Source organism: Dicentrarchus labrax, unplaced genomic scaffold (genome assembly GCF_905237075.1).
Source record: "Dicentrarchus labrax unplaced genomic scaffold, dlabrax2021, whole genome shotgun sequence".
Taxonomy (NCBI): Eukaryota; Metazoa; Chordata; class Actinopteri; family Moronidae; genus Dicentrarchus; species Dicentrarchus labrax.
Genome location: NW_026136710.1, coordinates 22,552,546 through 22,564,072, shown reverse-complemented (window position 1 = coordinate 22,564,072; position 11,527 = coordinate 22,552,546). Strand labels below are relative to the sequence as shown.

General features: G+C 39.9%; 1 protein-coding gene across 4 annotated transcripts; it reads left to right on the top strand.

Moving 5' to 3' along the window:
- The first annotated feature begins 1,402 nt into the window (after positions 1-1,402).
- june (JunE proto-oncogene, AP-1 transcription factor subunit) lies at positions 1,403-9,606 on the top strand. Of its 4 annotated transcripts, XM_051413545.1 has the most exons (3): positions 1,755-2,565; positions 2,995-3,111; positions 4,655-9,606. In XM_051413545.1, exon 3 carries the CDS (start codon positions 4,813-4,815, stop codon positions 5,839-5,841), a length of 1,029 nt encoding a protein of 342 aa, XP_051269505.1. In that variant the 5' UTR covers positions 1,755-2,565; positions 2,995-3,111; positions 4,655-4,812; the 3' UTR covers positions 5,842-9,606. The 4 variants fall into 4 exon arrangements, with proteins under 4 accessions (XP_051269503.1, XP_051269506.1, XP_051269505.1 ...); XM_051413543.1 differs by lacking the exons at positions 1,755-2,565; positions 2,995-3,111 and adding an exon at positions 1,403-1,464; XM_051413546.1 differs by lacking the exons at positions 1,755-2,565; positions 2,995-3,111 and adding an exon at positions 1,483-1,729.
- Positions 9,607-11,527: the final 1,921 nt, after the last annotated feature.

The window sequence follows — 11,527 nt, the reverse complement described above, 5'->3', positions numbered from 1 at the left end:
TCTCGTTTTAAGGACCAGTTTATTTGGCTCATTCTAAGGTCACAAAAACAATAGATCCTCCTCAATGTTACACACTGGACCTTTAATATGGCAGCAGCATGCGGTTTCCTCTGTCTCTGTAGTTTATTATCTTTATACACTTTGTTGGTGAACAAGGACGTCACAAAGTCACATGTCAAATTTCAACAATAATAAACAAAACTGAATTCAAACAAAATGTGTGTTTTTCATTTTAAGATCAAACTGATGTTCTTCAGTTCCCTTGTTTTTTCAAACATGTTTCCCTCCAAGGCAGGACGACTCATCTCATCTCTGCATGGACAGTGTGTGTGTGTGTGTGTGTGTGTGTGTGTGTGTTTGTGTGTGTGTTTGTGAGTGTGTGTGTGTTGGCTGCTCCACCTACAGTGAGAACTATAATTACTTTGCCCTGCCAAAGTAAACACACTGATCTGTCATTACACACACACACACACACACACACACACACATACACACACACACACACACACACACACACACACACACAGTAGTAATTTGTTGGTTGGTCTTCAGGCAAAATATGTGGACAATCAATAATCAAATATTCATATTCCAAATGGCTTGTTCAGTGACCCTCCGCGTCTGTTACACTGGAGGTATCTCTCAAGCATAATTTGTGCACAAGCAGGGCTCTGTGGTCAAGTCAGCAATAAATATACTACGAAGACATCGTAAGTTATGTTATGTCTCTCACGTCACTTCAGTACATTATGTACGTATGTTATTTCAAAGAAATCAGCGGCCTCCAGGCATACAGGGAGGGGATCATGTGTTTGGTTGTGTGTGTGTCCGTGTGTGTATCTGTCCACAGACAATAGATCCTCCTCAGTGTTACACACTGGACCTTTAACCGTCCAGTAGCGGCTCCAAGTGATCAGCAGCTGCTTCAGTTTGGAACCTGGTTTCTGCGGTCTGCCGGTCTTGTTAGTTTTCACTATTTTGGGATTGACGGGGTTAGTCTCCATATAGCCTGTGTACTCTGGTCACACCTCGATAATGTGACCTGCATATTGTCTCTCCTTTATTCAACCGCTCATGCATACACACTGGACACACAGCCTGCCCTGCACTCCCTGGTCCTCAGATCTTCCCTCTTCCAATTTAAGTAATTTAGTTGAACTTGAGTGATGGTAATTTAATCATTTAAATACACTAAAAATAATCAAAGCAACACAGAAAAGCAAAAAGTAATATGACATTTCAAACATGGCCCTAAATAAATGACTTCATTAGAAATGTGTTAATAATCTAATAAAGAAAACGTCAGAGTGAGTCACTATGATGGAGAGAGAGAGAGAGAGAGAGAGAGACTGTACACACACACACACTCTCTCTCTCTCTCTCTCTCTCTCTCTCTCTCTCTCTCTCTCTTTCTGACTCACTCTGTCTGCTCTCGGATCGGTCAGCAGCTCTCTGCGTCTCTCTGTGAGTATGAACCTTTATCAAACATTTTAAGAGTTCAGATGGACGTCCAGACGATGTGTTCGGCTGTAAAGCGGCTGTTTCGGATGGAGCCATTCGCCGCTTCTGGTCGTTAGTTAGTCCGGATGCATGCGCTCATCCATCGGATCGCGCTGCTGTTCTCTCCCGGTGTGAAGTTAACGGCCGTACCGGGAACTTTAACGCGTTTACAGCGGGGTTGAACATCTGATAGAGGAGTGGAGAGATCAAACTGTTTCTATATTGAGAGGTTAGCACTGTCTGTCGAATTCAACCTCTGAAGGAAACTAATGATTAATGATTGTTTCTTATTCATAATGGGCTGTGGAATGATGTGATACATATGTATCTGGTATATCATTATATATGATTGGATTATTATTGTTGGGTTAACATGTAAGCAGTATTTTAATGTTGTAACACTGTTGGGTTGTATAACAATTTTATGAACTGATCATTTGCTTTGTGTGTAAAATGTATCTGCAAAGCAACTCCTGCTGTCCAGTAAATGTATATATAGTATAAAGCACAGTGCATTTCCCTCTGAAGTGTATAGTAGAAGTATAAAGCAACAGGAAACAGAATTATTCAAGCAAAGTACCTCAGAACTAGACCGATAAACTGGCCAGCCTTCATATCTTCTGATATCACCTTATTGAATACAAACTGTATCAGAATTGGTGTATCTAAGTTTTTGGAGGTCATTTAGAAACAGTATTGCAGTTACATCGTTTGTCCACCAGAGAGCACTGACAAGCAGTGGTGTGTCATATGAGCTTTTAAAATATATTCTGCAAGATATTTATGCAATAATAAGAATATTTATGGCAATATGAAAAAACATCTATAAAAAAGTTATACAGTCCGCTCCTGAACTGTGTCTGTGTTTCATGGTGGACTCTTTTGGAGGAGCAGTCAGAGTTGTGGTTCTTGATCCAAACTGAGCAGCTGTACTGTTGTTAGTCAGCCAACTTCAGCTCATCAACTGGATGCAGCTGGTGACTGTCACACTAACTCCAACCTGGTGTTTGTGCTCCTCTGCATGTGCGGTGACATTTTCTTTACACTGCACATCCCTACCTAAATGTGAGTAATGAGCTGTTTATGTCATAAAAACCTGTGTGTGCTGGAGTATGTGTGATTTGTTGTGTGATGTAGCCTCAGACAGCAAATAACTCACGTTGCCTGTGTCTTGGCCAAAAAGTCAACTAGCTCGTACGTTCTGTGCCTGCGCATGAGGCAAAAACTGGATTATAGTGGCGGTAGTCTGCGTTCCTCATTTAAAAAAGAACATGGGAAGACCTGGGAATGCAGATATAAACAAAAGCACTCGGTTTGAGTGGTCTCACCCAGTCGGTTTTGTAAAACAGCTGCTTGTTGTTAAAATATTGGTATATCTGAGTGGTCGGATAAGATGAAATTGAAAAATGAGATAATGCTTTCCTGCGTGCCACTTTTAATGAAGTCGTCACTTCCATTTCTCTTCTCGTGCCCTGATTCAATAAAACTGAACAGCCAGTCAGAGTAATTTCTTCCACCGATGGTCTCCGCTGCACGTGCAGCAAAGGGCCACAGATTGGAGTTGAACCCCTGGCAAGGAAGCCTTGGTACATGTGGCGCCAGCTCTACCAGGTGAGCTACCAGGGCACCCAAGAAGTAAATTATTTATATTTAACATACATAAATTCACTTATTATTAACTTATGTAGCCAACTTAAGTTGTGTCAGGTGCATTACATAAGTTAAGTTTTACTAAAGTTATGTCAGGTACATAACGTAGCTTACGATTACATTTTCCTAATCCTAACCGAGTAGTTTTGTGCCTGAACCTAACCAAACTGCAACCTTGTCACAACATAAAGCATGCAAGTTTAATTTTGAAAGTCCAACCAGATGTTTGTTATTTACTATTGCGAACTTGCTATGCACGTTGGAGGGATACCTACAGCGACATATTTTGAAGCAGAGCTCATTGACCAAGTGGCAGTATCTGAGTGAGTGAGCAGCAATGATACTTTTGTATTCAGTCATGTGTGTTGCTGCTGCACATATAAACGTCAATATGCACAATATTGTTAATATCATGATGTGATATGCCATCATCAGATTTTTTAAAACTGTTTAATTTTGGTCAGGCTATACTCAGAATTATACTTAAAGGTAACGAGGTTTAGAACATTAATTTAGCAGCAAATATAATGTATAGACAGAGTGAAGTTATGGTGTCCTGAGCAAGAATGGCATCACACTCCTGTGTGTGTGGTTCTCCAAGCTGTTCTGTGCTTTGTTTATACAGCCGTCCCGGCTGTGCATGTTTGCGCATGTGAGTCCCTCCGTATGAAACTGTTGGCTTTGAGTGTTTGTTTTCTCATCACTGTCGATGAATTAATGATTTATTTCGACCAAACCAAAGTAAGTGATTGTTGGAACAGTGGAAAGACTAACAGAGACTGTTTAGTGAGTTTAATTTTGTTTCTCTCCACTTTAAATGAAGTTATAATGTTACGATGATCAGCAAGGCCAATTGCAGGTTTTGGTGGTGAGCGATAGCTGTTTCTGGTTAAACAAAAAGGAGCTTGCTCTTTAACAAAAAGGTCCATCTCTGTAGAGATCCTTTCCATAATGTTGTCAGACTCTTAATAATAACAATCTGAGCCTGTCAGTGGCAACAACAACAACTTTCAGTCGACGTACTTTGACAGGCATATTTGTTCCCAAGGATTAGTTAAGGTTACATTGTAGCCATAGCATAGAATATTTTTTCATCTTACTCCGTGAAGTAAGGGTTTATTTTAACAAAACCGGTGTGGAAAGCCTAACAAGGACCTATATTGTGTTAGTGGACTCCTGACTTTGTACTCAGGGTCCACTATGGCTTCTTCCTGAGCTTTCAACTACATCCCCTTCAGTTAACCTAACTGTCCCATTTGAAAGACTAAATTCAACTGACTGAGATAGAGGGATAACAGTGAAACTGACAGTAGTATACAGCAGAGCTTTATTGTCCAATCAGGTCAATCTCACCTCTCACACACAATATATACATAACATATACAGAAATACACACACACATACAGCAGTAGTATCAGTAGTCTTAACACCACCTCCCAGTTTACACCTAAGTAATCTTTCAGTCCTCCTCATCCTCTCACAGACATGTTTGTTTTTCCTGCAGGCGCACATCTTCTCTTCTTCTTCTTCTTCTACTTCTTCTCTTCTTCTCTTCGTCCTGCCTTCATCCTCCAGCCGCCGACGTCAGTGGAATGTTTCAATCCCTTCTGATATTCAGGTTAATCTGATTATGAAGATTCCCTCTGAGACGCCCCTTTGTCAATGACGGCCAAGATGGAGACTCCTTTCTATCACGATGACTCCCCCACCATCCCCGGCTACAGCCAGATCGCAGAATACGAGCGTTACCAGGGAAACAAGATGCTGATGAGTAAGAAGGCCATGTCAATGGCGGGCAGTCATCACTTTGGCGGTGGTGCAGCGGTAGGGAGGGGCGGGAACCCCAACAACCTGGGGCTCACTGGCAACAGCTCCCTGATGACATCAGCCGCGCCCTCCGCGGACATGAACCTGCTGAAACTTGGGTCCCCCGACCTGGAGCACCTGATCATCCAGTCCAACCAGGGTCTGGTCACCACTAGCCCTGTGTCCAATTCCACCAACCCGTTCATGTACCGCAACCAGGCCACCAACGAGCAAGAAGGATTTGCTGATGGCTTTGTCAAAGCGCTTGCTGACCTTCACAAGCAGAACCAGCTGGTGGGAGGCGGCCCCATGTCCCCGTCTTCGTCCTCCACTGTCTCCCTGCAGGCGTCCTACCAAAGGAACCTGATGTCCAGTGGGGATATGCCAGTCTACACCAACCTCAGCAGCTACAACCCAGGTCAGATGGTGTACACTGGAGCACAGATGGCATACGGTAGTGGTTCGGGACATGGTGGTGGCGGAGCCCCTCAGCATCACGCCCGAGGCCTGGACACCCCTCAGACCGTCCCTGAGGTGCCTCACCCGGCGGGCGACCCCACGTCGCCACCTTCCCTCTCCCCGATTGACCTGGAGACGCAGGAGCGAATTAAAGCGGAACGCAAGAAGCTCCGCAACCGCATTGCCGCATCCAAGTGCCGCAAGCGGAAGCTAGAGCGGATCTCACGGCTGGAGGAGAAGGTGAAGGTCTTGAAGAGCCAGAACTCTGACCTGGCCTCCACTGCTGCCATGCTGCGGGAGCAGGTCGCTCAGCTCAAACAGAAGGTCATGAGTCACGTGACCAATGGTTGCCAGATCGCCGTCGGATCGGCCACCAAGTCCAGCGGCGGAGGTGGGGGCACCGCCAGTGAGGACTCCAGCTGCTGAGGTGGCGGGACATGGGGTGTGAAAATAAGCCGAGAAGCAACGGGTTTACTTTTACGATTTTGGCGTTTCGCTCGCACTCTCGGTCAGAGCGAGCAGAGAGTGAGGTGTCAACGACTCCTCAGCAGGACAGATGGATGTTTAACGGGATTTATGTAGCCCCGTAAACAACCGTCAGTCAGCCAGCCAGCTTAAAGAAGAGAAAAGAGACAGGAGAGATAAGTCCCTGAAGTTCAAATTTGGATAATTTGAATGTTGACTAGGATTTTTTCAAAGACATGGTGACAGATTTCATTTGAAGAGACTGTTTAGAAGCAGGGTTTGACATGTTTGAAGAGACACTTTTATTGGACAGGTGAAATGAATTTATGGACAGACTTTCAAGTTTCCGGTACAAAAGATTTTGTACGGTTTGAACAACTCATGACAATATTCTTTGTTTTCAGATTACATCTCAGTTAATAAAGTGTACTGGAAATTGTGGGAATTATTTCCCAGCAATGATTATTATTATTTTTTTCATTTTTAGTAAAAACATTGTTTGAATAAATCACATGTTAAAATTAAAATTTTTTTTACAGTGAAGATAACAATTTATGTGGAAAACAGTATCAAGTAATCTGATTACTTTAAGCTACAGAATGAGGGCTGTAATTTGAATATTCTTGTCATAATTTCCTATAATCAGTGTTTTCAAATTTACAACAGCTGATGCTGCAGTTTGTTCTGTAATCTGGTTACAGTATTCTTTTTACTTTTTACATCCAACTGTGTTTTAATGCACCTAAAACACTTAAGAACACCTCCACTTTGACAACTCTGTTTTTACAGTAACTCTTCATGGTAACTGTGATAGATTAATGTAATTTGATTACTACAATCTCTTGTCTGTAACTGAAGTTCAGCTATGGTTGGTAATAATCCAGTGACTTTTCAATCGTGTTTCTGTGTTTTCTGTCTGTTGCTGCTGGAAGTCAGAAAACCTTAAAAATTGGAGTTTGAAGTTCTGTCGTTCTGTTCTTCTGGTGGAAACTTTTCTCACTTTCTCTGGATCTTTCGGGAATCAGGACTGAAGGGAAATGTTCAATTTCAGATCTGCCGGTGAGGACGACTACATGTGGTTTGAGTGTGGAAAGCAGACTCATGTTTACTTTAATCTAAATCAATGAGAGTTTTAATCTCTCATTTAGATTGAGATTTTTTACTTTTCAACTTGTGGAATAAAATCCTGGTATGGGGAAAGAATTTCACTTCCGACAGCAGTTTAAAAAAAACTTACGTCTACATATTTGACTGGTTGTTTACATTGATAGTTTCTATAGCAGAAGAAATCGTAAATGAAGACGAAAAATAATGCTTCATATCTCATTTTTTCTCATTTCACATAATATTGTGCAAACCTAATATGACTATTGAATTATATTTATTATTTTGATAATAATAATGTTAATACTTGTTATTCCTTTACCTACAGTACACAGTAAAAAGTATCATTTCATAACTCAATTTATTTTGTTATGTTTCTTGCAGGTTTGTATGGAAGCACATTTCTGTCAAGGAAAGAGAAAAAGATGAAATGTTAGGAATGATGAAAATAAAAATACTCATAATCCTATATGTCAGAATTTGAACAACTATTTTGTCATTTTGACTAAAAAAAATTAAACTTTATTTTTTACTTTACCTTGCTTTCTTCCTCCCTGGCAGTAATGGGCTTCCACAGGTTAAAGACTTAATAAAAGGCAGAACAGTATCTCTGCCGCTGGTTCTAGTGTACAGTACATTCCTTATGGAAGTTGATTTTGTTTACGCGAACATTTTCTCAGGGGAATATGATGTGTTCCACCTGCTTTGGTAAGAAAACACCTTTAAGACTCCATTTCAGGTTAAATTACTTAATAACTTGGATATATTTTTGTAGTGTAAAAAAGACAGAAAGAAAGAAAGAAAGAAAGAAAGAAAGAAAGAAACAAACAAACAAACAAACAAATACACAAAACAAAAAACTAACAGAAAGAAGCAGAGCTCTAAAGGCAAGCTGTGGTCCTTATGGGGTTCTTGAGGTCTATGAGGATATTTCGGTGGTTCTTGAAGGAGCTCTGATGAGGTTGTAGAGGTTTCTGAAGGGGTTTCTGAAGACCTTGATGAGGTTTTAGAGATCTTTGAGGGGGTTTCAAGTCCTTTAGGAGGTTGTAAAGGGCCTTGAGGGGGTTCCTGAGGTCTGCCAGAAGTTAGCAGAGGTCCTTGAGGAGGTTAAAGAAGGCCTTGGGGATGGAGTAACGGTCTTAAAGGAGGGTCCTTGAGAGGTTAGTAGAGGTCCTTGAGTAGGTTCCTGAGGTCCTTGAGGAGGTTGTAGAGATCACTGAGTGAGCTCACCGCCAACAGAGACTGAAGCATCAGTACTGTTGCCATGGTTACCTGCAGTGTAGTGTAGTTTAAGGTCTGATTTAGAACAGTGGTTCAACTGTACTATGTTTGAAAAGTCCATATAAGATTTTAGCAGACACCTGTCAGCCAATCAGAGAGCAGGATATTGTGTTACTGTGGTATAATAAAAACACTCACTTTTGAGAGTGTGATATTGTTCAATAACTGCACATTTTCTTTTGGATTTTCTCACTTTACTCAAGTTATTTGTCTGAATACACCTCAGATTTATGGTGAAAAAACTGACAGATCGGCCCTTTAATATCTCAGTCCACGGGCAAATTCACTAAACAAAATAAGTAGACGTGTTGTTGTTAATGCAGTGTGATACTAATGATCCCTTTATTTTTTTGTCCAGTCAGCACTTCTGTGTTATGTTACAGTTTGTAAATTGCAGATAGAAAAACATGTAACTGCAAAGAAAGGAAATAAATCAGATTGTTTATGAAAATATAAAGCTCTGCTATTCTACAGACAGTAGTAGAGTTTAAACTGAACATTAATACTCAAGTATAAAAACATAGTTTCAGTTGCAGTTATGTGTTTTCTGTCTGACAAATGAAGACTTTCAAAAATACTGTTGGTGATCTTGGAGCAAATATTTATTTTTTTTAACATGAACGAGACTTTTGACGTCTCTGATGATTCTATTTTTGTACAAATGTATAGAAATTGCTGTTATTAATATTCCAAAATGATGTGTGTGTATGAGCTGTTCACTTTATGTCTCTATTTATTATGAATATCTTTTGTTATACAGATGTGTGTTTATTTCCCTCGCACTGTTCTGCTGTGTTGAGATGTTCGTGTCAGTATATCAGTGATGAAATATTTGCCTGCTGCTGCTTCGCTGTCTGTAAATTCAGAGTTGGAGTGAGGGGTTTTCCACGAGATTGTGGCCACTTGTTGTAAAAAAGTGCACTTTCCTAAATGCATTTTAGCCAGGGATCAAACATTTCATAAAAAGGATGAAAAGCTCAACAATCAAAATGTAATTTCTGTGTTGAAACTGCCATCATTTCAGGTAAAACAGATGTTGGTTTCATGTTGAGAAATTCGGGGATTGTTGTAATTACAAGGTACATCCTACACTTCCCTTTTAGGAAGCTTCCTAGTTTTGTTTTTGCTGTAAAATGAGACACTCGACAGAATGAATCCTGGTGAATCCTTAAACCTGCAGAAAAGACATGTAGGTATGACTGTAATTACAGTGAAAACACTTCTTTGTTAGCAAGGCTGGAGCCAGAACATTCCAGCCAAATGTCACACAAATAGCAACGAAAAATGTGCAGGTGTAACATCCTGAAAAGGCAGAGAATCAATAAAGATGTCCACACACGATGTTCACTCTCTGGCATCTTTATGAATATATTTCTGAACAGAAAAACATATTAATGAAACAACGCAAGAACAATGATGTTCATAATAAGACTATGTTCACTCTGATTGTTCTGTCCTTCTGTTCTTCTGGTGGAAACACTTTCTCTGGATCTTTTGGGAATCAGGACTGAAGGGAAATGTTCAATTTCAGATCTGCCGGTGAGGACGACTGCATGTGGTTCGAGTGTTGAAAGCAGACTCATGTTTACTTTAATCTAAATGAATGAGAGTTTTAATCTGTCATTTAGATCTAGATTTTTAACCTTTTAACTAGTGGAATAAAATCCTGGTGTGGGGAAAGAATTTCACTTCCGACAGCAGTTTAAAAAAAGTTGTCTACGTATTTAACTGGCTGTTTACATTCATAGTTTCTATAGCAGAAGAAATCTTATTTCTGAACAGAAAAACATATTAATGAAACAACGCAAGAACAATCATGTTCATAGTAAGACTATGTTCACTCTGATTGTGAAAATAACTGAATTATCTCAGTGTATACAGCTCCTTTAAATGTCCAGTTGAGTAACATATGAATGATCCAAGAAATGTCATTAATTACCCCAGTAACCAAAGAAAATGGTAGCCTATACACATTTCCCATGAGAGCTGACTGGTATGTGTCTGCTGTTTCTACAAATAACTCAAATAACCATTACTTTCTACATCTACATTAAATGTGATATAATGCATTCATGACATATAGTATATAAATGCATCTAACACAACAGTTCAAAATATCAACATGTACATCAGCCATTTTTAGAGGATAGCATATGTAGCTACCATCAGTGGCTGAATGTTAATTTTTAGCAGGTTGGATGGCCCAATACTGACCTTGTCAGAGTAGCAACACGTGAAATGATTTACAAACACATTGCAATGGATCTTTGAGTTTGGCCGTTAAACCAATGCCATCAAGGATAGAAACCTTGCGACAGTTAAAATAGAAAGGTTGTGTCAAAATGAAATAATTTTCAATAATTTGTCAGTTATAGGTCTAGGTATAGGATGGAGTCTGGGTCCGGACACCGACTGCGGTCTACTTATCAGTCAGCTTGGTACTAAAGGATGGTGAGGGTGGTTGTCAGGTTAACGACATCTTCCCTCAATTCGCCTAGCTACCACTGATTGTCAAGCTATGGTAACTTTAGCTGTCATCTATCAATTGTTCATTATCAGAAATGTATAAAGTACACGTGATAGACATATTTTACCAGCATTTGGCTGATGGCTGGTACTAAGTTTTGTCCTGACTGTCACTAAGGATGTTCAGCAAAAGTAACATACATTCATAGAAAAAGAGAGAGAGATAGAGCGTGGAGAATCACAAAGGCAAATCTCCCTTCTAAGACAATCCATACATTTATATATATAAGATACATGGGTTATCATACAATTCAATTCAATTTCAATTTTCTATTTTATTTGTAAAGTGCCAATTCATAACAGAAGTTATCTCAGGACACTTTTCAAATAGAGCAGGTCTAGACCGAACTCTTTATCACTTCATTTCAATTCAGGGACAATGCATTTTAGCATAGAACAATTTGGTGCGATTCTATGTGATATGATCCAATCTGTAAGTCACTGCTGTCCGACACATCTTACAAATGGATAGACTTATCCAACTTTCCTTTCTTCTTATAAAATCCAAATGTCTTCCAAACAAACATACCATCTACCAGTTCATGGTACATTTAGATTGATCCAGTTGCCTGCGTAGCTATGTAGTTGCATCCATAACGTTAAAACCAATTTCCGACTTGAATCGGTAAACCTTTACGCCTATATAAATAACGCTGCACCATAAAGTTGTTTAAAAAGTATTGGTCAGTAAAACTATGTTTATGTTAGCGACCTAGCTGTTAGATAACATTTTAAT

Excerpts from the sequence above, each read along its gene's own strand:
- june (XM_051413543.1), top strand. The coding sequence starts at position 4,813 with ATGACGGCCAAGATGGAGACTCCTTTCTATCACGATGACTCCCCCACC.